Source organism: Phyllostomus hastatus, unplaced genomic scaffold, assembly GCF_019186645.2.
Source record: "Phyllostomus hastatus isolate PE091 unplaced genomic scaffold, TTU_PhHast_1.1 phas_contig_40, whole genome shotgun sequence".
NCBI lineage: Eukaryota > Metazoa > Chordata > Mammalia > Chiroptera > Phyllostomidae > Phyllostomus > Phyllostomus hastatus.
The window spans coordinates 6,512,538-6,540,418 of record NW_025333872.1 but is presented as its reverse complement, the minus strand read 5'-3'; the positions used below and the strand labels follow the sequence as shown (position 1 = coordinate 6,540,418).

At 37.4% G+C, this 27,881-nt stretch overlaps 1 protein-coding gene across 3 annotated transcripts in view; it reads right to left on the bottom strand.

Moving 5' to 3' along the window:
• Positions 1-27,881, bottom strand: part of UBR2 (ubiquitin protein ligase E3 component n-recognin 2) — a 106,431-nt gene that overhangs the window by 31,164 nt on the left and 47,386 nt on the right. For all 3 annotated transcript variants that reach the window (XM_045842681.1, XM_045842680.1, XM_045842682.1), the window contains exons 12-26: positions 19,344-19,507; positions 19,152-19,251; positions 17,642-17,770; positions 14,407-14,590; positions 11,416-11,477; positions 10,646-10,756; positions 9,946-10,011; positions 8,462-8,584; positions 8,254-8,317; positions 7,178-7,302; positions 5,744-5,796; positions 4,715-4,817; positions 3,658-3,706; positions 3,088-3,242; positions 2,025-2,127 (exon numbers count right to left, since the gene is read on the bottom strand). In XM_045842681.1, coding sequence (XP_045698637.1) covers positions 2,025-2,127; positions 3,088-3,242; positions 3,658-3,706; positions 4,715-4,817; positions 5,744-5,796; positions 7,178-7,302; positions 8,254-8,317; positions 8,462-8,584; positions 9,946-10,011; positions 10,646-10,756; positions 11,416-11,477; positions 14,407-14,590; positions 17,642-17,770; positions 19,152-19,251; positions 19,344-19,507 — 1,591 coding nt within the window. The remainder of the gene's footprint in view (positions 1-2,024; positions 2,128-3,087; positions 3,243-3,657; positions 3,707-4,714; positions 4,818-5,743; positions 5,797-7,177; positions 7,303-8,253; positions 8,318-8,461; positions 8,585-9,945; positions 10,012-10,645; positions 10,757-11,415; positions 11,478-14,406; positions 14,591-17,641; positions 17,771-19,151; positions 19,252-19,343; positions 19,508-27,881) is intronic.

The window sequence follows — 27,881 nt, the reverse complement described above, 5'->3', positions numbered from 1 at the left end:
ATTACTGATTTCCTTGATTTAAGTGTTACTGTTCTAGTAAAACGTTTCTCTTTCCTAAGAGAAGAGATTGAACCACACTGTGATCTTTTAATGTTTTCCCAAATCTAAAATTCGATGGCTATAGATTAGGGATCTAACTTTAACTAGTATGTTTCCACTATTTAAGATGTTTGAGGAGAGCCCTGACCATTGTGGCCCAGTTGGTTGGAGCGTCGTCCCATAAACCAGGAGGTTGCAGGTTCACCACCTCAGCACATGGCTGACGCCGGTCCCGGGCAGGGAAAGTACAAGGTGAGCCTGGGACACTCATCTTTGCGCCAGGAAGCAACGTGGTGCTCAAACAGTAACAGGTTTTGTCAAAAGGGCAAAGAAGCCAACTGAACAGACTCCCATGGACCAAAACTGGCAGAGTGAGCATCAAAAGAAATACTGATTGTAACTGACTACAAAACGCTGATAAAGAACAGCCATGAGTAATATTAAAACAAAGACAACCCTAAGCAAAATGATTCACAGTTGCCACCTGGCAGGTCACCGTCAGACCAACCGCTTGTTCTGAAAAAGTTTCTCTTTGGAGGCAAAACATCATGATGTCTGAAACAAACGGTTCAAAAGTGTGCAAAATGTAAAAGTACAGCAAAATATGAACTACTAAATCTAGGTGGTAGATAAATGAATATTTACTGAGTAACTCTTTCCTATCTTTGATATTTTTAGTAAAAAACAAAACAAACCTTCCCTGGCCTTTTAAAAAAGTCATTTTATATAAAACGATAATCTAATCCTCCATAGGTGGTAGTTTTTTTATTGTCAGTGTATATTTGTGTACACACACACACACACGCACACACACTTATTTATTTACAGAGAGAGCGGAAAGGAGGGAGGAAGAGAGGGAGAGGAACATTGATCAGTTGCCTTTTGCCCACCCCTCTGGGGCCTGGCCTGCAACCCAGGCATGTGCCCTGACTGGGAACTAAACTGGCGATCTTTTGGTTCGCAGGCCAGTGCTCAATCCACTGAGCCACACCAGAAGGACACAAATTTTCTTATTTTAAATATGGTTTTATAATATAACATCCACATTTCAAATGAAATCCTGATAGCCATATTTTGTATTTTAAAAAAGCATATCTTAGAGTTTACATGTATGTGCTACACTGATTTTTCTGTTTATGAATAAAAATTTGTATATTTTAATTTAGAGAGAGGGAGGAAGAAAAAGAAACAATGATATGAGAGAAAAGCATCAATTGGTTGCTCATTGTACATGCCTGAATGAGGGACTGAACCTGTGACCTAGGTATGTGTCCTGACCGGGAATCAAACCCACCACCTTTCAGTTATGGGATGATACTCCTACCAAGTGAACTGCCAGGCCAGGCCAAAATACTTTTTATAAAAATATATCAAGATCTCATATAGTACCATTATTTTTAAATTTTATTTTACTTTACTACTTTATTTTACTTTAGATTTTTATTTATTTATTTTAGAGAGATGGGGAAGGGAGGGAGAAAGAGAGGGAGTGAAACATCAGTGTGTGCTTGCCTTTAGCACACCCCATACTGGGGATATGGCCTGCAACCCAGGCATGTGCCCTGACTGGGAATCAAACCGCAATGCTTTGGTTCACAGGCCTGCACTCAATTCACTGAGCTATAATAGCCAGGGCCAATTTTATTTTTTTAGAGAGAGGAGAATGGAGGGAGAAAGGGTGAAAAACAGCAATATGTGGTTGCCTCTCGTGCTCCCCCAACTGGGGACCTGGCCCACAACCCAGCCATGTGACCTGACTGAGAATCAAATCAGTGGCCCTTTGGTTCGCAGGCTGACACTGAAACCACCGAGCCACACCAGCCAGGGCTGATATAGTACCTTTAATACACAGATGAATATACACAGCCTCAGAAATTTGTACTCAATACAACCTATTTAGAACCTACATGATCAAATAAAAGAGACTATATTACACATTGAAAATCATTGATGTTTTGAGTTAGTTCAGTAAAAAGTGTACATACTTGATATCTTCTGAGTGAAGGTAAATGTTACTACATGCTCTTCCATGACATTCTCCAAATGCTGTTTTTCTTCTTGTAATGCCATTCCAATTAAATGTAACACCTCGAATATAAATATATTTTGTAACTTTTAGTAAAACAAAAACAAAATACATGTTTTTATCAGAAATAACAAAGTTCTTTATTGAAAAATGTTAAATCAAACTCATAAAGACTAAGTGCAGTGAAAAACAATTCTAAGTATTAATTTTTGTTAAAGTCAAATTTTATTATTCATTTTGTAATAAAGCAAGGAAACAATTTCTATTTAGCTAGGAAGAAAATTCAATTTCAAATTCTTAGGGTAAGTTAAAAGTATTACTAGATGTGCCCAGCAATTCAAATAATATATAATTTTCAGTCTTATTCTTTCCCTACACTACAATCTTAAAAAATCTTCTAAGAATCAATGGCCAAATAATTAGAGCTGCAAACATTGACCATACAATTGTCTAGTCTACAATACTACCTAGTTTAATTTCTGTTTCTATGCAGTCAAAATATTAATCATCTCAGAAAAAGGCATACTTTTATCTCTAATGTCACACAATTTATAAACATGTTCATGGTTCTTCAGTATATCTCAAAAAATTCCTTACCAGACTCCTAAGAAACCATAAATTAAACTAAATCTATTTGCATTTTTACTGCCCTTACCCTGCTACCCAATTTCTGAAGGACACACATGTGTGTGGGGTCTCTGTGCCCTTCCTTGCACACAAGGCTACCGGGGCTGGCGGACAGGGAAAAACTAGGTTAGCCTGACTGTCACACAGCGAACGCCACTGTAGGGCCAGTCTACAGGAGGCAGACTGGCCAACAGGACCAAGACAATCACAACCACATGGTACAAAAATACGTGTCAGGCTTGTACTTTATTGTCAGGCACAAAAGCAGTAACAATATACTATATTTCAGATTTGGGCAACACTCCATCTGTCCTAAGTTATCTGGGTACAGACACTGACGAAAGCATCCTGGCTTTCGCTCTATGTACAGAAATAACACCCGCCCGCAGACCTACCCTCTGCAGCATGGACTCAGACCAGGCGCAGCCGGTGTGCTCCACAGCCCACTGCAGCACTGTCCTCATGATGCACAGCATGACGTCGGACTGCAAAATGTTAACCAGGCTTGCAAAGAGAGGGCAAAATGGAGGCAAAATTGGAGGTGGGAGTGCTGAAAATAAAGTCGTTATTGGTTTCTTTTGTAGAACATGTCTAAAAACTTCTCTTTATTAGAAGCTTTTGATTGTCTTCACTCAAAGAATATTCATCAACATACAATTTCAAGCTATATTTTACTTTCTTAAGGTCAGTCAAATGCATAAAAACAGCTTCATTAATAGCAGTAGTACAAAGGAAAGCCTTTCTTTTTCCCAGAAATGTCTTAAATCTGAGATAAAAACTATTAACCCAGAGATGACTCAGTGCAGATTATTTCTATTCTAGCATATTTATTAGTCCTGTGAATGTTCACTCAGAAAGCTTGTATTTAAATCTTCCATGTCAGCAGGATAAACATCAGTATCAAAAGAAAACAACATTTAACAAGTAAAAGACAGGCATGAGATTTTTGGAAAGATTAAAAATACCTGTATCTTCTCTATTTTGTCTTTTCAATTTCCGTTGAGCTTCCTCTGCCTAACAGTAAAGAAAGTAATTTGAATAGGGAATTAGTAATACAAAACAGCCTAATATCCAAAACTACTAACATAATCTTCGTCACGTTACCTTCTGATTTTAGAATGTTTTTATCCTCAGCTGTGTAATTACCCCACCAAACTGATACACCAAAGTTAACGCCACCCCCCGTCTTGCTTTACAATGCGGGGAACCTGTACAACCAAAACCTTCTTCAGGTCTGAGCTCCTTGACGTGCATCAAAACTGAACTAACACTTCATGTGTAGGTTTTGTATTTTTTCAAGTACTTCTTTCTTTTAAGATTGTATTTATTTATTTTTAGACAGAGGGAAAGGGACAGAGAAAGAGAGGGAGAGAAACATCAATTTGTGATTGCCTCTTGCATGTCCCCCATGGGCATGCCAGGGCAACCCAGGCATGTGCCCTGACTGGGAATCAAAGCAGCAACCCCCTGGTTCACAGGCCAGTGCTCAGTCCACTGAGTCACACCAGCCAGGGCTGTAGGTTTGGTTTAAAGCCATTTATTAAAAAAAGTATTTTAAGAGCAGGCTGCTAAAAAAGGCGATGTCTGACTAGCCAAGGATGATTAGGAAAATTCCTAAATCCCTATGGAAAAGCACAATGTTAAGTTGTAGCAATTCTAAAATGATGTAGAATAAGCTAATATTATAATACAGGCTGACAAATTTGATTCCAAAAGCCAATGAAACACAATTACACAGGAGTGGGGGTATGTATATAATCGTATAGATCTTATATATGTACAAAACACTTGGTGGAAAACCCAAAATGTTAGGTGGTATTTTTATAGGTAACCTGTATTTTCTTTGTATCTTTTTATATTTTCCAACTTTCCTACAATAAAAATGTATCCGTTTTCAATCTGTAAATGTTGTTTACAGTACAGTGTTTTTTAGTTTAAAACAGTAAATGCTGTTTAGACTAAAACAACAACAAAAACCCCAACCCAACCAATTCCCAATACACCTGTAATTTTCCCACTTACCTTGGACTGCTCGGCTCGTGAGAAGTGATAGAAATACAAATTGAACTCTTTGGCACACTCTGGTTTCAGTTCATACATGCCTTTTCCTGTTAATCCTGGTTTCCTATGGGATAAAAGTCCTTAAAATATTAGTCTTACACTAATTCATGAGACAGTCTTAGATAAGAGAGTAAGAAAACAGAACTCCCATATACTGCTGGTGAGTGTAAGCTGGTATTACTTCCTATGGGTGAAATTGGCAATTTACATCTAAAGCTTTACACTTGTATGCACCCACTTTCTCTAGCACACCCACTTTGCGTTTATCCTACTGGACAAGTGAATGTGATGGTTCAGTGGCACCAATTCCGAATCTTCCCGGGAACAGGTTACAAACACTATGACATCTCCAAATAAGAGAACACCATTAAAAATGATGTTAACTTCTATAATTTGACATGTAAAGGTGTATATAATACCTTCTACCAAGTAGAAAAAAGTAGGTACAATTTTAGGGTTTAAAGAATATATTTACATATGTTCTCTAAAAGCATGTATTGCTTTTATAATGAGCAAAAATAAAGATACTGCCACTGGGATGGCAAGGAAAAAGCAGGATCAAGACACTGCCTCAACAACCTAACGGGATACACTAGTGTACTGATTAGATGACACCCTGGACACTAGAGACAGCCATCCACAGCCGAGGTGGCACAGTCAAATGGGAACAAAAAAGCAATTTTAAGGAAGCTTAATGCATTTGCTCAGATCACCTGCTGTTAATTTTAATCATCTGACATTATCAGCTATGCACACCTATTCTGAGTACAATGAAAAACCTCATAAAACTACCTCAAGTTGCTGAGCACAGGGCTAGATTATAAAAATGGAAGTCAGTGAGAAATATAGGTCAGAATTATATATTTGAAAATGTAACTCTGAAAGTCATGATTTCATTCTCAGTTCCATCAAATTTCATTCTCAGTTCTACCCTATGAAAAATGAATGTATGAAATAAATTGAATGTGAAAAAATAGAAAGTAAACTCACTTGAAATGGGCAACTGCTTCAATGACACTCTCCATGCCAGTCTCCTTGTTCTCCTAGAGGCACAGGAACAAGTGCGCTCATGTTAGCACCTGCACCTTGGGCACTGGGCTTTTACCCCACTAAGCCTCACACAACCATGCTATGAAGCAGACACGCTACTACCCCAATATTTACAGAGAAGGATTCTACAGTAAGCATAATGATTCATATACCATTAGGGAAACTTATTTCAGATTAATGTAATTAAAAGGAAGTCATTACCATATGGAATTAAGGTGACAGCTTTCAAAAGGAATGAAATGAAAACAAAGTCCACGTAACATTTAACAAAATTTAGGTAAGATACTGTAGTATTTTGTGAAAGTTACACTAACTTCTTATCTATTTTCAGTAAAACAGCATTTCCTAAATCATATCCCATTTCTAGTAAGATGCTAATAGGAATTCTGTGAATATAAGGTTTTCTTGTCAAAATCGGTGAATGCAGGGTCCGACAGAAGTAACGCCCGCTTGAGTGTGGCTGGTGGGGTAATAATATGGGTGTAATAATTTATAGTTCTAATTTGAACATTTAACCTAAAATGCCACATGGTGTGCTTGAGTGTGATACTGTTATGTTACAAAATTACATGCTTATGATGGATTAATAAAAGATTTTGTAATTAAAAAGGGGAGTTATTTGTACTGGACCCTGTATATTTGCTATGACTTTATATAAGGCATATCACTTTAAAATGCTGCTTTAAATTTTATTCTTCCTTATTCTGAAGTCTAAGTGAAATTGTAATTGCTTATTCATCTAACAACTCAGGATTCATTTCCTGTGTTAAAAAGTGTAACTAAATTTTTGCACTGGCCAGTTGGGCTCAGTTGGTTGGAGCGTTGTCCCATAACCGAAGGGTTGTGGGTTTGATCCCTGGTCCCGGTGAGTACAGGAGGAAAGCAATCGCTTCTCTCTCACATTGATGTTTCTCTCTCTCCCTTCCTCTTTCTCTAAAAAAAGCAATGAAAAAATGTCCTCAGGTAAGGATGAAAAAACAAAGTAATAAACAAAATAGTCTTAAACAAAGTACAGCTAGCCCTGGCTGGTGTGGCTCAGTGGATTGAGCACCAGTCTGTAAACCAAAGGGTTGCCAGTTCAATTCCCAGTCAGGGCACATGCCTGGGTATGGGCCAGGTCCCCAGTGAGGGGCGCACAAGAGGTAACCACACACTGATGTTTCTCTCCCTCTCTTTCTCACTCCCTTCCCCTCTCTCGAAAAATAAATATAATCTTAAAAAAAAAAAAAAAAAAGAGTGATGAGAGTTAAACACGCCCATGAACTGTAGTTTTTAAATTGTGAAATAGGAACATAGAAGTAAATCTATACATACTAAGACTGACAGACAGAAAAAAAATGCTATCATTTTCTTTTTAAAAATGTAGGTACTTACATCTTCAGGTAAAGACTTTACCAATTCGCTATGAGCCATAGGTTTGATGCTCAACTGATGGATAATCTCTCTCTTGATTTCATCTGTAGCATTTACTTGTCCAACTCCAGGAGTAAATCTCTCTCCTGTCAACAATGAAAAAGTATACTCACACACATTTAACATAAACACAATACTTATGTGATATATATTTATAATTCACACAAGACAATATATTTTCCTTTCTGTACAATGGAATAGCAATGACTGCTCTGGCAACAAGCTAGGGGAGAGTAGCTCCAACCATACTTCTGAGTCTCAGGAACAACCAATGAATGCAGATTTTAGACAGTGGACAGAGAAATTTGGTTGCAATTTTTAAAGACAGGATCAAAAGTTGGGAAGGGGTAAACACAGTAAAGACTTGGTACAGCAGTTGTTGTACCAGTAATCTAGGGAACTGCTTTCATGCCACCTGCCACATGGTAGCAGGGACGGAGAGCTATCCTCTCTAGTGGCTAATGAGGCATCACCTTCTGAGACTTCCTTCATTGGTGTCACCTCTTAGTTGCCAGGAGTCTCTGCTCTATGGACTGTAAACAGCCTGAAAAAGCAGTGGAGGTGGGAGAAGGTAAAGGACAAATGAACAAGAAAGATGGAGGCAACAGGACTGAAAATATAGGCAGGAAGACAGCTGCATCTATTAACCACAGGTCTCTGTTAACTTGGAATTATTACGTTTGAAGTCAATACTATACTTTTGCGCCACAAAACCATGGAGGGAAATATAGCTAAGATATGAAGTAATAGTAAATTGCTCCTAAACATCCTATTCTTGCTAGGTTAAATTCTGTTAACCCCTTTCTCTTCCCCCTCCCATCCCCAAATCTTCCAGTTTATTCTGCTCTAGCAGTTGTACTGTCTGCTTTTCCCAAAGCAACATGGTGCTGTTATAGTACAGTAACCAGAGAGGAGAAAAATCTCCTTCCCCTAAAACTGAGTAATTGCCCAAAAGAAACATAGTTCAGAAATTCTTTACTATTTGCTACCACAAAAGCCAATATAATTCATAAATGTCTCAAACAATCCAAACTCACCAACCAGCATGATAATGAGGTACAGCATCTCTTCTATCAGAGTATTGTTCTGCTGAACTACATCCTGTAACAAGTGGTGGCAGATAAAGTTCAAAGATAAGTACATAGGTACTCTTATTATTTCAGATGATTACCATAACCAGAAAAACAAGAAGAAAAAAAGCTGCTTTTTGATGGTGTCTTGTGGTCTCAAGAAACATGCTCTTACCTTATGGGTAATCTCAGAACTAAGTCTCTTCCCACAGTCTGGAGCACTGAAAATCTGATAAAGCTCAAAGCGGCTGAGCATTATCATCAGGAAATGATTGGGATCCATCATGGAGACACCTGTCTTTTTTTTTTTTTTTTTTTAAGATGAAGAAAGAGAGGAAGGTCAAAAGAATTACTAAGAAATCAGTAAGAAATATCTTGGTTTGCACAACAGAAAGCATCTTTCTTGTTCACCAATCCCAATAACGGGCAGAAACCCATTCAGCCCCAATCCCTACTTGTGGCAGCTGTACGTGTGGACAGGAATCTAAGCTGGTAAAGGAAACGAAGCACAAACAAAACTAGCCCCTAAATCCAGTACCCCTGAGAATAACATGCACTATATGTTTTTTATCTTAATGCCCTGAACTAATTGTACCCCTCTGAAATAAATTCTGAAGTTGTACATCAGGGCTCTCTTAGCACTCCCTGGTACACAGACTCAGAGAAATGCAGCATGGCAATCAAGCCCACCAGAAACTCAGACTGATTTGTGGTGATAAACACTACACTAGCTGAAGCAACAGCTTCTAACTATTAGTTTTAATTCTCCTTTAATTCTACTTGTATAAATTCTAAATCAACTTGGACTTTATTTTGAATGAAAAATTTTTGAAATTTACATTTTCTAGCCTTTAAAATAATTTCTAAATCCATTCAGCAGTGACATGAGAAAACTACTACGTGGAAAGCACTGTGCTATACACAACAGACAAAAAGGGAACAAGATACAGTTGCCCTGTTTTGTGGAAGGGATGAAGAGTGAGTAGGACAGCGCCATCAGGAGTTACTAAGGCTACGGTGGGGATAAGCGCCACGCGATGGGTCCTCCCAAAAGGGGTACTGAGCCCCAAAAGGGGTACTGAGTCTGTGTGTCAGGGAGGGGTTCCTGAGGAAGTGACAATGAAGTAAACACAACAGGCAGGAAGGTAAGTTAGTAGGTAAATGGAAAAAGAAAGGGGTGGGGTGGGCAATCTACGAGGTAAAGTAAATAAATATGCAGAGTTTAAGACTTAAGAGGTTATCATGGAAATTTCAGGGAATTTTAACATAGTTAAGTATCACAGGTCTTGGAAATCAGTTTAAGGGGTTTGGATCTTTAGTCCGACAACAACGAAGAAAGGATGGCTTTCAAGTTTCTTTCTTTAACTACAGAGATTGCTTGCTGAACAATTCACCAAGGTAAGAAACCCAAGATAGGAAGAAGGTATGGAGGAAGTAAGAGGAGTTATATTTTGAATATGTTAATGTTAAAGCTGAAACAGGTCCACAAAATCTAGATGGAAATGTTCTATAGCCCATTAGCCATACCTCTGAACTTAGCAGATGGGGCTAGGCTGGGGCTGCAGATTTGGGAGTGATCATAAGCAACTGGGTTTTATGGAATTAACAAGAAGAAAACCACTCCCCATACCTTTAAGTTTAATGCTTTTAATTCATTACCTGAAGCATTATTATATCCTTGTCAAACATTTCACGTCTGCATTTCACATTATGGTAGTAATAAATCTAAAAAAAAATTGATTATATTTGGTAAACAGGTTTTTATTTGTGCAGCTCCTTCCTCTCCCCGCATCCCAAAAGAGCGCATGGGTTTTGGGCAAGAGGGCGCGCGCACACACAGTGAGTGAGGTTTCTCTAGTAATTAATGCCATTTTAATAAAGGTTAATGAATCAGAAATTTCCAGATTGCAGTGGTCACTCTATGGTTCACATTTTGTCCCCAGCTTTCTGGGTCTCTCAAAAAAGTCACTTCCATTAAAGTTTATTGCGAACAAAAATGGGTAAAAACCTATACCAAGCTTTGGTGAGGTTTAAAAATTAGAACCTCAATTTCAGAGCTATACTAACAGAACTTTTATCTTGTAACCCAACTGAAGTAGATATCTGGATTTTTACTTTTTAAATATCCAACTTTGTTCTAAAAATGACTGCAAGAAAATTAAGTGCATTTCTACCTTTGATATTGTTTCTTGACAAAGTATGGATACATCTTTTAAAAAACATTTTTGGTTTAACATATTTTTATCTTCTCAAATAATTTTAATATAGGTATTCAACAGACTCAGTACATTGAAAATTACATCCTTCCCAGAAGCCAAGGAATGAATCAAAAACTCTCCATAGAATTAAAGACACTGACCTGGTTTACTAGAGAGAATCCGTTCCTTCTCCACATTCCTGCATGTACTTGGGCACATAAAACAAGACATCTAAGAGGGTGTTCTATCAACATGGGTGGGCTAAGTTCACTCTGTGTATAGAAAAACAAAAACACAAAAGCTCAACTCGATAAAGAAGAGTGTTTGACAGAGATGGAAGCTTTAAATAAAACACAAGTTAAAATTATTTCAAAGTACGTTGTGTGATGGTTAATTTTATGTCAGCTTGGCTGGGCCATGGTACCCAGTTTTTGATTAAGACCAGTCTAGATGTTACTGTGAAGTTACCTTGAAGATGTAATTAATATTTAAATCAGGAGTCTTTGACTAAAGCAGATTATTCTCCAAAATAGCGGCGGGCCTCATCCAATTAGCTGGAGGCCTTAAGAGAAAAGACTGAGGTTCCCCGAAAACATGAACAAGTTCCGCTTCCAGACTGCCTTTGGACTTCAGACTGCAACATCGACTCCTCCTCGGGGCTCCGGCAGGGTCTGTCAGGCTGCCCTGCAGGCAGAGTTCAGACTTGCCAGGCCACGTAACTGCATGAGCCAATTTCTTACAACAAATCAACCTGTCTCCTCCTCTCTCCACACATAAACATGGGTGTACTTTCTCTCTTTCTCTCTTCATTGGTTCTGCTTCTCTGGAGAACCCTGACTGGTCTCAAAGCTTATTAACTTTGTTTCAAAGTGATTTCAAATACATGAAAGATAATAAACAGTATTTACTCTTAAAAGTTAGTACTACTTACTAGAGGTAGGAGCTCTGGAAATTTATATGCCACTTCACTTTTGCTTAATAATACATGCAAACCTGCATGAAAGAACAAACAAAAATGCATTTTTGTAAGTGAAAATCTTTAGGGGAAAAAATCCTAAAAATTCACTCAAATTTATCTCTAAGTTCCTTTCTCTTTGAGAACCTACCATGCTACAGATTACGATATAAAATGAATTGCATCCATAAAGCTTTATTCTCATGAACCTCTATCAAAGGCTTAGAACTAGACTGTTAATTACATTTACCAACATAAACTGATGACATTTTATAAAGTAAATGTTAGGCATACAAATAGAGCAAGAGCAGCTCTATAACTATCAAAGCAATTTATATGTTACGCCAACTTTAAAAGTCATACTTCACAGGTCAGTGGAGTTTCTTCTCATTTGAAATATGTAGTGAGATCCTCTGCAACTGAACAGAGAAGCTGGCCCTGGGATTCACTGTATTGATCACTCAGAATTAAGTTCTCCGGAAGTTCCAGAACAGGATCAAAGCCTCTTTAGTTCCTAAATGCAAAGAGCTCTTTCATGGCTCAAACTTCAGATAACTTTGTTAATTAATTGTCCTGTTTATGTTGTTTAAACAGAGAATGCTTTGTATAGTCTTATTAATAAATGCTGGCCACCTGGTCAAGCTGGGTTTGAGGCTTTCCTCCTCTCAGAAGACTTGAATTACAAACCCCATTCTAATAACGCACACTCAGTATTTGCCACTGATGCTCCATCAGCACATGATCCCAGTTGTTCTTGAACTGTTTTATGCCTGTTTACTTCGCTCTCCAGTTAGAGTGTAGCATTCAGGCCAAGGTCATCGAACACAGTGGGACAGGATGCTCGAAAGCATTCACTGAGCAGTGCTGAGGGAGGCTGACGGGGTGGGCAGAAGCTGGTCCCTTTTCAGAGCACTGACTATTTTATTTGTGGATACGTATTGGCTACCACCCCGTACAACCAGATTTCTACAGCAGAAAGAATCAGTAGCTGAGCTGCAGACGGGACTTGCTTTCCTGCGTTCCAGGTGAGCACTTTTCCACACCACCACACTGCCACTTGCCTATGATGAGGACCAAGTTTATTTTTAGTGCACTCAGTGCGCTCACAAAAACAAAACTGGCCACAAACAAGTCACAGGGATTAGGAGATTTCTTCCTACACTCACAACTTCAGTTGAGGTACTTATTTTTTGTTCAATTTGTTGTACTGTTGATGTCCAAATGTCTAAGTTACCTTCTATCACCATATTGCAATACAACTGATATAATGCTATCAGCAGGAGGATGTGATAATGATCACAACAATGAAAAAAAAGCCTTCAAAAATAAAAGAGGGATCATTACTAGCAATCCCATGGACACTACGAAGATAAAAAAGGAGTACTATGAACAACTCTAGGCTCTCGAGTTTGATAATTCAGATGAAATGGACCAATTTCTTCAAAAATGAAAATTACCAAACTCACAAGAAGAAACGGATAACCAGAACTGGCTTATGTTTATTAAAGAAATTAAATCAATAATTAAAAACCTTCCAAAAAGTAAAGAATCACATCCATATGGTTTCACTGGTCAATTTTACCAAATATTTAAGGAAGAAATAATACCAATTATCCACAATCTTTACACACACACACAATCATTTTCATATCATATTGTTACCGAGCTACACACTTAAGAAATCAGTCTTCAATGAGTAAACTTTAGAACTTTTGCTTTCTACTCTGGAACTAAAGGGAACAATAAGTTTTACATGAGTAAGACAAGAATTCCTGCAATCAAGAAATATGGAAGGAAGTGTATTGAAACGAATCTGCAGAGAGGAAAAAGTGCATATTCAGTTTTTGGCTGCTGCAAAGTGGCAGCCTCAAATATTCTACCACGTATTGGGTTGGCCAAAAAGTCCATATGGTTTTTTCCGTAAAATAAAGAGACACGTTTTTAATTTTCACAAATAACTTTATTGACTTGGATATTTTGAGTATGTCGGCTGTCTCCCACGTGGTATAATGTTGATGGTTCTCAATGTCTCAATTTGATCAACATCAACTTCAAACGGTCTATCCGACCATGGAACATCATCCAGTGAGAAATCTCTAGCATGAAACTTCACAAACTACTACTGACACGTTTGAGCAGTCACAGCACCTTTTCCATACACTGCTAAAATCTTTTTTTGTGTTTCAGTTGTGTTTTTACCTTTCTTAAAATAATAAAGCACAATACACAGAAAATGTGTATTTTCTTCCATCTTCAATATTAAAATGGCTACACAAAAATTTACCAATTTTTGCAAGTATTTTAAAAATGTATGCTGATGTGACAGCTGCCACAATACAATCTAATTGTTTCAAATGAGGTTAAAGACAAGTAAGTGCTACTAAAGCCATCTTATGGAAAAAAACAAACAAAACAAATGAACTTTTTGGCTAACCCAATATAAATGGTTTGTAAATCAAATATTTATGATGAAAACACTCTTTCTCCAATTTGGTACTCACTCTTGACCTGCTGCTTAAAAAGGTTATTAATAAATGATTAAGAAACAGCTTATATGAGAGAAAATCTAGGGTGGTTTCAATTTGTTAGCAATCACTTAAGTGATACCGATTTGAATTGTAATACCTGACTTTGAAGCTGGGGTGAGTTAAACAGTAAAACATGGTACCTGCACTGAAGAAGCACGGTATAATTATTATAAACGTGGCTTCTGGTGCCAAACTACCTCCAAGTTCCTACTCTGACTCTTTCTTGCTGTGTGACAACTAAGCAAATCACCTCTGTCTCATTCTTCCCATATGTGAAGTCAACTTAATAATACCTACCTCACAGACTGATGTGATGGTTCAATAAGTTAAATGCATGTGAAACTCTCAGACTAGTGTAGCAGATATTTCAATAAATATCAATCACAAACAACGATTTAAAAGATATTTTAGGGGTTTTTTGGCAGGGAGGATGCTTTACCTGCAAGTAAGCGAGAAACTGGGAGGTGAATGCTGACTTTTTCTTGAGAAACACAGTATCTGATAGTTTCCACTGAATGTCCACAAATGCTTAATGTGATTGGCTGTTCACCGTCAGTAAAACCACCATGACACTGCGTCAACACAGCAAGGCATTTCTTATAAGCTTCAATTAGCACTTTCTCCTAAAAAAGAGGGTTTTCTGTAAGTTACTCAAAAGGCTGGGTTTCTGTAACACCGAATAAGCACCTCACACTTGACAATGAGTAATTACCTCAAATACTAATATGGGCAAAATCAAACCCAATCTTCTCTTCCCAACTCGGTTCATCTCCCAGTACCCTGTCTCGGCGAATGATATCTCTGTATAATTGTGGAAATCTAGAAATCATGTCTTCCCCTTATTCCCCATTGTCTAATCCATCATTACCAGGCTGTCAATTTCATCTTCTAAATTTCTCTCAAACCTGGCCACTTATCTCCAGTAACTCAAAGGAAAGCCAACATCTATTAAATCCCTGCTTTTACTCTTGCTGCCCTCCATTCATTCTCCACAGAGTAATTTTCTAAAAAGTATAAATTGGACCACGTCCCTCTTCTGCTTTGTAGTGTCCAGTGGTGTCCCACTTCAATTAGAATAAAGTCCAAACTTCCGGCCAAGATGGAGGCAAAGGTAGACACACTGTGACTCCTCGCACAACCAAGATAGGGACAACAATAATTTAGAAACAGAATAACAACCAGAACTGACAGAAAATTAAACTAAATGGAAGTTGGACAACCAAGAAGTTAAAATAGACCTGTTTATCCAGACCGGTAGGAGGGGAAGAGTCGGGCAGCCAGGCGAGGGTTGTTGCATGGAGAGCAGAGAGCATTGGGACCGGGTGTATAAGGCATCCAGGACATGCAAGACCGCAGTGGGTGGACCCTGAACGCGCAAGTGGCAGCTGGCAGACCCCAGCCGAGGGGTGGCAACTGGCAGACCCAGCAAGGCAGTGATTGTGAAGCAAGGCACTGCTTGCAACCCAGGATCCCAGCACCGGGAAATAGAGCCTCGGGGCACTGATTGAAAACACCTGTGGGATTGACTCCCCTTATAGGGAGAGACTCCCAGCCTCACAGGAGAGATCCTTGGACAGCCCCACAGGGTGCACAAGCCCACCCACATGGGAATTGGCACCGAGGAGCCCAGTCTGCTGGGGGGAAGCGGCGGAAGGGACTGAGGTCCCATGGAGAGTGGAGCAAGTGCCATTGTTCCCTCTTGGACCCTTTCCCCACATACAACGTCACAACTCAGCGACTGGGGTGCCCCGCCCTGGTGAACACCTAAGGCTCCGCCCCTCATATCTAACAGGCATGACCAGACCAAAGGAAAAAAAAAGGCTCAAACAGAAGAACAAATGAAAGCCCCAGGACCAGTACTTTTAAGTGACCGAGAGATAGCCAACCTATCAGATGCACAGTTCAAAGCACTGGTGATCAAGATGCTCACAGAACTGGTTGATTTTGGTGGCAAATTAGATGAACAAATGAAGGCTACAATAAGAGAAATGAAGGAAAATGCATAGAGAGCCAATAGTGATGGGAAAGAAACTGGGGCTCAAATCACTGGTGTGGACCAGAAGGAAGAAAGAAACAACCAAACAGAAAAGAATGGAGAAATAAGAATTCAAAAAAATGAGGAGAGGCTTAGGAACCTCCAGGACATCTTTAAATGTCCCAACATCTGAATTATAGGGGTACCAGAAGGGGAAGAGGAAAAGCAACAGATTGAACACGTATTTGAACAAATAATAGAGGAGAACGTCCCTATTTTGGCAAAGGAAATAGATTTCCACGAAGTCCAGGAAGCTCAGAGAGTCCCAAAGAAGTTGGACCCAACAAGGAACACACCAAGGCACATCATAATTACATTAGCCAAGGTTAAAATGAAGGAGAGAATCCTACAAGCAGCAAGAGATAAGGAGATAGTAACCTACAAAGCAGTTCCCATTAAGATTGTCAGCTGATTTCTCAAAAGAGACCTTACAGGCAAGAAAGAGGCTGGAAAGAAGTATTCAAAGTCATGAAAGGCAAGGACCTACATCCAGATTACTCTATCCAGCAAAGCTTTCATTTAGAATGGAAGGGCAGATAAAGGGCCTCTCAGATAAGGCCAAGTTGAGGGAGTTCATCATAACCAACCCCTTATTATATGAAATGTTAAAGGGACTTATCTAAGAAAATGAAAATAAAAAACATGTACAGTAAAATGACAGCAAACTCACAATTATGAACAACCACACCTGAAACAAAAACAAAAAGAAACTAAGCAAGCAACTAGAACAGGAACAGAACCACAGAAATGGAGATCACATGGAGGGTTAGCAACAGGGGAGTGGGAGGAGGAGAGAGGGGGAAAAGGTACAGAGAATAAGCAGCATTGACGGTAGGTAGAAAATAGACAGGGGGAGGGCAAGAATAGTATGGGAAATATAGAAGCTAAAGAACTTATGATACATGGACATGAACTAAAGTGGGGAATGTGGGTGGGAGAGGGTGTGCAGGGTGGAGTGGAATGAAGAGGGGGTAATGGGACAACTGTAATAGCATAATCAATAAAATATATTAAAAAAAAGAGAATAAAACCCAAACTTCCTTTCATGGCCTCCAAGGCCCTGCAAAGTCAGGCCCCTGTCCACCTCTCCACCTTCAACCTCTGCATCCAACCAGAGCCTCTCACAGCTCCCCTAGCAACCACACTCCTCATCACAGAGTGTGAGTCCACTGTCCCTACGTCAGGTATATTCTTTCTCTTTGAATAGTAACCATGACACATAGTTCAGATCTGATAAAAACTTTCTCTGACCTCTCAACTTAAACGAAACAGGCTCCATGTAGACATTATAGCCAAAACAAGGACAAAATCATTTTAAGACATAAGAAATATACCAATAGTAAAACTATTTTTGGATAGATTTAGAGACTAGTCTTTTCATATGCTCAAAAATCTAGATAGGATTATGAAAAAATAAAGAGAGTAACATAAGAGGAGGAGAGTTTAGACTGTTTCCTCTTGTATATATTTTCCAAGTTTTTTAAAAGGCTTTAGAATTTTAACTTATCAAATGTATATGGGAAAAAGGAAAATATGCTGTTTTATAAGATAGGTATCAATCACCATTACCCTCTCCAAGCTCCTCAAAATTTACTTAAAAGTCTATTTATTCCCCACCTCCCATCTAGAAGAAACTTACATCTAAAGCACACCAGTCCTGCATCATTGAAATAACGTGTGTTAATTTCATTTGCAAAGTGAAGGCTGCTTCCCACTCTGGTTCCATTTCAATATGCTGTCCAACCTGACGTGTAATTGGATCCATTCCCTTAAAGAAAGTGAAAAGATTTTAAATGAATTAAAATTATACTTGTTCTCAGCCTTCGCTGGCGTAGCACAGTAGATTGAGTGTGGGCTGTGAACCAAAGTGTCGCCAGTTCAATTCCCAGTTAGGGTACATGCCTGGGTTGCAGATCAGGTCCCCAGTGGGGGCCACGTGAGAGGCAACCACACATTGATACTTCTCTCCCTCTCTTTCTCCCTCCCTTCCCCTCTCTAAAAATAAATAAATAAAATCTTAAAAAAAATTATACTTGTTCTCTTACATGAAAACCTAAAAAATAATGTAGAAGAAATACATATTGATTACAAAAATATATAACACAGTAGAAGGCTTAATAGGAAGTTTCGAGTAGTAGTATGAGAAGTCCAACTTCTTAAATTACATGTTTATCTAACAGTCTCTAAAATACAAATTAAAAATCCTTGTGAAATATACACCAAATTATTTTAGAGGCAATCTTCTATATCTTTTAAATAATAAAATGAACACTTCATGAAATATTTTGAATGTCTTTTTAGGTCTGTCATGTATATGAAAATTATTAGAAGAAATCTGACAGGCTTTTAAAATATTGTGAACTTATAAATATATTTTATTCAAAATGACCGAAGTAGATATTATTTCTACAGATACAAAAAAAAACCCTCTACAAATCACAAGTATTATTATAAATTAAACACCTACCATAGAACTAGAATATTTTCTATGAATAGTAGATCAACTTTGCTTATTCCTTTCTTAAGAAAAGTTAGATAGTTACTAAAGGAACCATAATGACACTTCTTAGATTTACTGAGATGTTAACTATCTTCTTAGAGTTAAAACTTGTTAAATATGTCAATTGGTTTCTGCTTCTGGATTCTATTTTGTATATGGGTTGCTTCCAAAAGAAAGAATTAAACAGAGGAAGAAAAGTTCTATACTGTATTATAAAATTATAACACATACACAAAAAAAGGAAATATGGAAACATTTTTTAAATCTTCAAACATAGTTTCTTAAATAACTGGGAAAAGGTCTACATAAGCATATTAAAAATAATAAACTTTCAATCCTCAAAAAAAGACTGTTAATGGTGACTGAAACAAAAACCAAATACAAAAAAATAGTAGATGCCAGAACTTTTGTTGGGATTTCATTCATTCTATGCCTTTTTTAAAGTTTCCAATGAAAGAGGAGCTTCTTGGTCCAAACTGTAGCCATCCAAATGACTCTTTTGGAAATGCGCCCCAAATGAAATAAATGCATGGACAGAAAGGTGTGCAGTTCAATGAACAACAACAACAACAAAAATCGAAAAAAGAAAGGAAGAAAAGCAAAAGTAAAGTGAGTATTTCCTTTTTAAAATGTGTCAGTTCATACATACCTGCATACATTTCAGTAATTCCAAAAATGCATCGAATCCTTCTAGGAACTTCTGCCTTAGACCATCTGACCACTCAGTTGGTTTGCTAATCAACACATACCTGAGCAAGAGAAAAACAGGAATGAATATATGGATAAACGCTGACATTTTACAAGTTGAAACTGGTTTGATAATTAAAAACAAAAAGCTTACTTGAGGTCTAAAATAAGGCTCTGAACTCTCCTAAATTTGAAGGCTTGTAAAGCAGTATACCGTTCAAACTGAAATCTGCCCTGGGCATCTCGATGTCTCAAATGATCCATAAAAGTCTTAATGATAATGGTCAGCAGGTTTTCTTCCGTAATGAGCATCCGAGCCTAGAATAAAGTGTATGAGAGTATATATGCTAATCAAAACCTATTTATTAGGAAGCTAAAAAATAGTCACCAACATTGGTTAGAGCTTTTGGTTTAAAACTTTTCAACACAACTACAGTACAACATCATTAATGCATTACTGTGTAGTTCTAAATAACAATTACTTACTCCAACTGCCACTTGTATGAAGCAACAATTATATCACGGAGAAAGATGCCAGAATGTTAGGAGACAGATCCAAGGCTCATTATTCAAAGACAATTCAGAGTGGGGGTCTGAATCAGGCTGCAAATTTTCCTTAACTGAGACATTTAGACACCTATAATGGTATGGTATAATTACTCTAGGATCCAGAGGTTTATATCACAGATTCTGCAGAATTCAGTATAAAACTGTATTTCCTCAATCGTCCTAGCTGAGATTTAGTTTTTGTTTCTAAGTATAGATATACACATCTATGTTTTTTTGAATAAACAAATTATATAAAGGATGCAAAAAAAAGGAAAAAATAAGTTCTAGTTTCTGAGGTCCTCCTCACAATCTCTTAGCAGTTTTCTTGCATATTCTTTCAGAGATGGTGTATGTATGTATAATAATAAACATGTATATACATATATATACATATTTAGATTTATAATATATCGGTTAAGTAGGTAAAAGTATGGATATGAACAATTATATCTACCTTCCCCACTCCCAAAGAATAGCATATTATAAACACTGTTTTGCACTTTTTTCCCCCACTTGATATATTCTTTTCTAACATGCCTTATTTAGCCAGGCCCTTAGAGGTGAGACATTTGGGTTTTTTCCCAGTCTTATGTTATTACCAAAGGCTTTGTAACAAATATCTACTATGTACAGTTGGAAGAATATTCATAATTTCCCAGAAGTAAAGTTACTGGGTTAAAGTATATGTACATCATAAATTCTGACTGATGTCACCAACAGTCTCCTAAAGGAAGCTCACCAATGTGTATGTCATCTACAATGGGTATTTTTCCCCTCATGCCCTCAATAACACAACACAAATTTCAAACATTTTGGCCTTTACCATTCTGATGGTTTTAATTTACATATCTTATGAATGAAATTGAACATTATTTCTTAACAATTTGCAGTTCCTTTTTTTTTCTCCACAGTAAAGTTAGAACTTTGAATACCACACTACTACTCTGATACAAAAGATCATGGGTTGTCCCCCACTTATATATCCTACCTAGGCTCCAAGTGGTTACTGGTGCTAGGTGACTACTTAATTAGGTCTTAACATCAGTCAATATCAGATTTGTTAGCAATTCAGAAAGCTGCATCAAAATGCATGACCAAAAAATGCAAAAGGTAAGTCTAAGAATACAGTAAAGTTATATTCTAATGTAGAGATTAAATTCTAAAGTTAACAGATAAGGAGAAAATCTATGTAGTTATTTTCGAAAAACTCTTAAAATTATCACCACATTGCTAGGACTTAGGCCCCCAAGAAGCTCAAAAGTCAACAGGATTACAGCTGTTAATTTTCCTAGACAGTGAAGACTAAGGTCAGGTTTGAAGGAGGGGAGGTGTTGACAGGTGATTTCTGTGTGCTCTATTAGTTGATTTGAGGAAGAAGTTAAGTGAATATAATGCAATTTCACTAACCTAAGGAAAAACTCTGTAGAGCCCTCCTACTAGACTTGAAAGAGGCAGTAAAAGGAAGTTTGGTGCAGTGACAACTTAATATTGGTGGAACGTACATCTCACTAACCAACGCAGTGACTAGTAATTTCAGTTTCAAATGCATGTGAAGAGATGGTTTATCCACTAGATAGTTCTGGATTGGACTCTCACTGCCTTTAGTGGGTGCCAAGTGAAAAATCAATAGGGTGGCCAATGAGTACTGTCCCATTAAAATAGGAAAGTTATTCAGGCATTTCTGCTTCTAAAAAGATAACTAAAGAAAGCATATATTTTCCAGGTTTACAACAGAAAAGAAAAATAAAAGTGCTTGGCTTTATCACCTCATGCCTAGATTGTTGCTAACTTTTCAACATTAAAATATCTAACATTATATACTTCTAGTACTTCTTATCACTCACCCTAAAAAGTACTTATTTTTATGCTAACAATTAACTTTGCTTTAAAAAACACTACTGCTATTTACCTTAATTATAGTTTTTATTCATTTTATGTAATTCATATTCGGTTTTGTGTTGCAAGGCTCATTACATATGTAACTGCTTAGTCAACATGGGCCAAATGCCTCCTAAAGACTCTGAAAAACTTCAGAGTAATAATGGCCAGTGCACAGAGTTTTAGAGCAACTAAACATGATAGCATACAGGGATAACGCTAACTATAATGCGAGCACATTTAATAAAGTAAGATACTTGAATCACTTGAATTATTAGCACCAGTTCATGACAAAACTACTTAAAGATTTTATTTATTTAGAGAGATGGGAAGGGAGGGAGAAAGAAGGAGAAGAATGCTGTTGCACGAGAGATACATCAATCCCTTAAAGGGTTATGTCCCAGGGGTGAGGATGAATCCAAAGATAGTCTTTTGTTAATCCTCACCCCAAGGAAAAGCTTTTTTTTGGTTTTAGAGAGAGGGAAAAAGAGAGAGAGAGAAACATCGATTAGTCGCCTTCTGCATGTGCCTCGCCGACCAGGGGCTGAACCCACAACCTAGGTATGTGCCCTAATGGGGGACTGGCCCTGCAACATTTTGGTGTGTGGGATGATGAGCCACCTAACTGAGCCATCCGGCTAGGGTGAGAGAGAGTCGTGCCAAAACAACCTTGAGTCATGTCAATTCCTTACTCAATTAGGTGATCGGTCTTATTCTATCTGCCTAACAACATTAGGGGAAACTTCTAGGAAGACATAATGCAGTATATATGATCATTTAATAAACAATGTTCTATTCAAAGGCAATGAGGCCCTGACCACAGTGGCTCAGGTGGGCTGGGCATTGCCACACAAAGCAAAGGTTGCCAGTTTGACTCCTGTTCAGGGCACATGCCTGGGTTACGGGCCTGGTCCCGGTCTCTGGCTGGAGCAGGTGTAGAAGGCAGCTGATCGATGTTTCTCTCCTTCTTTCTCCCTCCTTAAAAATAATTAAAAAAAAAAAAAAAAGAAAAGAAAAAAAAAAAGGCAACGAGAGAGAGAGAGAGAATGGGGCAGAAACCACATTTGAAGAGAGAATGGCTCAAAATTTCCAAAACTGGTGAAGGCACCAGCCTAGAGATTTAATATCTACAAATTCCAATATCTATAAATATAAAGAAAATCACATCTAGGTAAATCACAGTAAAACTGCTGAGATTAAGACAAATGTCAGTAAAAAGTTGTTAGGCAGACCAAATGACAAAAAATGAATTCAAACAATAAAAACAGAACTACAGATTATCAGATAATGGCATTATCAAACAACTTCAAAATAGTTATGATTTATATATTCAAGAAATTGAGGAAAAGAGAATTTCTCCAGAAAACTGGAACCTATTTTGTTGGGGGGGGCAGGGGAAGGGACTTTCACCTCAGTGTTCAGGGCAGAGTAGACATACTTTTCTCTAGTCTCTCCACTATGTCCAACTAAAAACTTTGGACGTTACATGCAAAAGGAACACCAGAAGACTCTGAAAGGTGGAGAGAAGAAGGCACACTGGCCAGGAACCCCGGAACCCAAGGAGAGACAATGATAAAGTTGTTTGTTTGTTTTCACCTCATATATCCCAGATTTGGAGCTGAAGAAGTTGGCAACTGGCAAATGCCAATGGGTACAGGCTTAAAAAAACAACAACAAAAAGCCCAAATAAAAGCCTGGCCTCCAGCCCTAGGAAAGGAATAACCTAACAGACAGAAAACTCTGGTCTGGCCAGCCACCACAGAACATTCTGTGGCTCCATCCCCACCAACACTCGCAAAGGCAGAGGAAGAGCCTCGACTTCCACTCTTGAGAGGCTGCAACCTGGTGCTCGACTGCATAAGTCAAGGGTGCGCGGCACAACCTCAGGGCACTCCTCCGGTCCACAGACCAGCAGCCTGGAAACTGCTGGTTCCAGTTGCCACGAGAAGTTTGCACAAGAAGGTAAAACCAACTATTCACAACAGTTCTGTTCAGCTGACTTTTTTTTTCCCCATGGTGAGATTTTTGCTGAAGGTAGTAGGTAGTGTGTTGTTTAACATTCTGGTACAAACTGAGTATATTTTCATAACTGATACTTTGAGTAAAACTGCTCTAGAGTAACCCTTAAAAGTATTAAGTGAAATGTCCAACTAATAAGTTAATATAGAGGAAAAATGAAATAATAAATATTTAACCCAAAAGATAAAAAAGGAGAGAAAAAGAAATAAAATAGGCGAGTCAAACAGAAAAAAATCGTAAGGTGGTAAATATACAGACAAACACATAGGTAGTTGTATTAAATGTGCAGAAATCTTATAATTCATAATGACAAAAGGCTCAATTTGGGAAGTATTCTAAATTTGTATGCGTTCAATCAAACAGCTTTAAGAATAGGAAGTAAAAACTTAAAGAAGTAAAAGGAGAAAAAATCAACAATCACTGTGGGAGACTTAACATGCTTGCACAGCTCATAGAACAAGTAGACAAAAAAATTATTTAAGTATATAAAAGACTTACACATGAAAATGAACAAACTTGACCTAAGTGACATACATAATAAATACTGAGCCCAGTAATGAGAGAACATACATTACTTTCAAGTGTGCAATGAATATATACCAAAACTGACAACATTCTGGGCCATAAAGCCAAGTTTCAACAAATTTCCAAAGGACTAAAATCAGAGTATGTTCTCTGGGTACAGTGAAATTAAGCTAGAAATTCATTAAAAAATAGTAAGAAAATACCCAAATGTTTTGAAATTTAGCAATATACAAGGGGAGGGAGGTATAAGGGGGTTAAATGGTAATGGAAAAAATACAATTTAAAAAAACAAGAGCAAATTTAGCAATATACGTTTAAGAAGTATAATCACAGAGAAAAAATGAGCTAAAGAAGAAACCACAAAGATATTTCGTTTCATTAACTGAATAATAAAAATATGACATAAAATTGTGGGACGCAGCTAAAAAGTTTGTTCAGATGGAAACTTGAGCCCTAAATGCACTTACCAGAAAAGAAAGGCTGAAGGTCAATGATTTAAAGATCTATCTCAAGAAATAACAACAACAACAAAAAAATGCAGTTACTATGTGGTGAATAAAAGTAAAAATTTCTCTCATTCCTGATTTCAGGGGAAAGGCTTTTAATATTTCACCATTACAGAGAATGTTTGCTCTGGGGTTTACTTTTTGTTTTGGTTTTAAATACTGTATCAGACGAAAAGAAGTTCCCTTTCCCTCCGAGTTTACTATAAGGTATTCTTTGTCTTAAATCATGAATAAGTGTTTAATTTTCATGAATTCAGGAAAAGCATTTAATTTTCCCTTCCTTTATGTCTGTTAATAAGGTGAATGATGCCAGTTGATTTTTTTTCAAATGTTACACTATTCTTAGATTAGAGAAATAAACCAAACTTGGTTGTGATATATTGTCCTTTTGGTTTCATTTGATTTGTGTGACCTCATTTGTGGTAATTAGTTGGTAATTTTCTGTTCTTTTAATTGCCTCTTTGGGTTTTGGTATCAAGATTACAGAGGACTCAATTAAATTGGCAAGCATTATATATTTTCTTTCTGTCTTCTGAGGAAACTTATGTAAGGCAGATGTTATTTCTTTCTCAAATATTTAAAAGAATTTCACAGTGCAGCCATTTGGGCCTGGGGATTTCTTTATGAGATTTTTACACTAATTAACATTTTCAATTTTATATTTATTTCTCTTTTAATAACTTGTGTTTTATCTTAGGAATTTCTTTTCATTTCATCCAAATTTCTAATGTTATTAAGTTGGTCCTAGTATTATCTTATTCTCTATTCAATATCTGTAAAATCTATAGTTTTGTTTAAAGTTAAAATGTTCTGTTTTACTTATTATTCTTAGTAGAGATCTATCCCCTTTTCCCTGGCTTTTTAAGAGCACCAACTTTTGATTGTGTCAGTTTTTCTTTTGTATATTTACTTTGTTTTATTAACTTCTGTTCTTATTATTTCTCCCTTTCTATCTTTTTTGTAAGATAAAAGATGTAAGTTGTTAGAATGGGGTTTCAAGGCTGGCACTGCCAACTCCTACCTTCCCCTACCCCCAAACTCACTGACCCTTCTCCCCACTCACTTTGGCAATACTAGCTTGTTTGGATTCTTTCTTCCAAAACGCCAGGTGCACATTCATCTCAGAACTCCTGTACTTGCTGTTCCCTCTCCCTAGGAGGCCCTTCTACCAGACAGTCACGCCACACACGCTCTCATTTCCTTCAGGTCTCTGTTCAAACACCACCTCTCTACAGGCCTCACCCGGTAACTTTGTATAAAATATGACTCCTCCACTGTTACTTCCTACTCCCTTAACCTGCTTTGCTACTTTGCAGCACTTAACACTAGGTTTAAAATAAAGAATAGGCAATTGTTTATCTTTCCCCAATCAGATACATTCCATGGGAACAGGGACTTTTGTCTGTTTTGTTTATTGTTGTATTTATCTCTAGAGCCCAAAATGGTGCCTACTTAATAAAGGTGCTAAATTTTTCCAATAAATGAATACATATGCTATTTTTTTAGTGTTCCTATAGGAGTCATACAAGAAACAAAAATAAAAAATTGAAATATTAGGAAAAAACCTGCCCTGGCTGGTGTGGCTCAATGGATTGAGTGCCAGCCTATGAACCAAAGAGTTGCCGGTTCAATTCCCAGTCAGGGCAGAGACCTGGGTTGGGGGCCAGGTCCCCAAGTGCGGGGTGCACCAGAGAAAACCACACATTGATGTTTCTCTCCCTCTCTTCTCTTCTCTGAAAATAAATATATATAAAAAAACAACAACCCCAAAAACTATTTGCAGATTACTAGAAATTCCAAGAAATCAACACAAAGTATTAGAAGAAATGTTAGAGAACCAGATAGATACAAGATGAACATGTAAAAATCAGTTTTCTTACATAACTAGCCATAGCCAGATTGAAAATGTGAATAATTTAGTACAACACCAAACAATCTAAAACATTTAAACTTAATTTTAAACTGTGTAAGACCCATAACGAGGTAACTATGAAGCTTTTCCTAAGAGCATAAAATACTGGGTTGGTCAAAAAATTCATTTGTTTTCTTCTGTATGATAGCTCCAGTAGTGCTTAATTGTCTTTAATTCCATTCTAAACAATTTTGTTATTATGTTGTGGAAGCTGTCATATCAGAGTGCATTAAACATAAACATCAAAATTGGTGAATTTTTGTACAGCCACTTAAACATTAAAGATGAAAAAAGATACACAGCATTGTGTATTATACTTTATTATTTCAAGAGAGGTAAAAACTCAAATGGAATACAAAAAAAAATTTGTGCAGTATATGGAGATGATCAAATGTGGCAAAACTGGTTTGCCAAGATTCTTGCTACTACTGACATTTTGGCCAAATAATTCTTTGCTGTGGGGCTGTCTTATACATTAGAAGATGTTTAGCAGCACCCCTGGCCTCTATCCACTAGAAGCCAATAGCAGGAGTTAGCTAACATACTCAAAATGCCCAAATCAATAAAGTTAGTGGTGAAAATGAAATGTGTCTTTTATTTTGCAGACAATACTAAGTGGATTTAGTATTTGGCCAACCCAGTAACACTGTGTAAATGAGGACAAATTATGTTCCCAGATGGGGATATTCACTATTACAAAGATACCAGTTCTTCCCAAAATATTTATAAATACAGTATCCTTTCAGTGAAAATCCTAGGGTTTTTGGAGGGGGTAACTGACAAACTGATATTAATTCATAAAAAAAAAAAAAGCCCTGAGAATAACTAAATTTTTGGAAAGCGTAATGGAAGGAGACTTAGCTGTCGAAGTCAGCAATTTTCAATCTTTTTCATCTCATGGCACACATAAACTAATCATCAAAATTTTGTGGCACACTGAAAATATATTTTTTGCCGATCTGACAAAAAAAAAGGTATAATTTTGATCATTCACACTAAACTGCTATTGTTGTGTTGGCTGTTGTCCTTTTATTAATTCGATAATCTAAGGGAAAAGAGGTCAGTGTCCCTGACTAAATGGTCCGATGTCACAGCACATTGGTTAAAAATCGCTGAGCTAAGTTAACAAAATGGAATGTTTAACTGATATTACTTAAACTGGGTACTGGCATGGAAATAGACAAAAAGATAAATGCAGGAGAGAGGTGCAGATCTGAACACACGTGGGATTGTCTCAGAGGTTCTCAAACTTATCCCTGACTGAACTGGAAGCATCCTTTCCCTCTTCACAAATCCTCTTCAT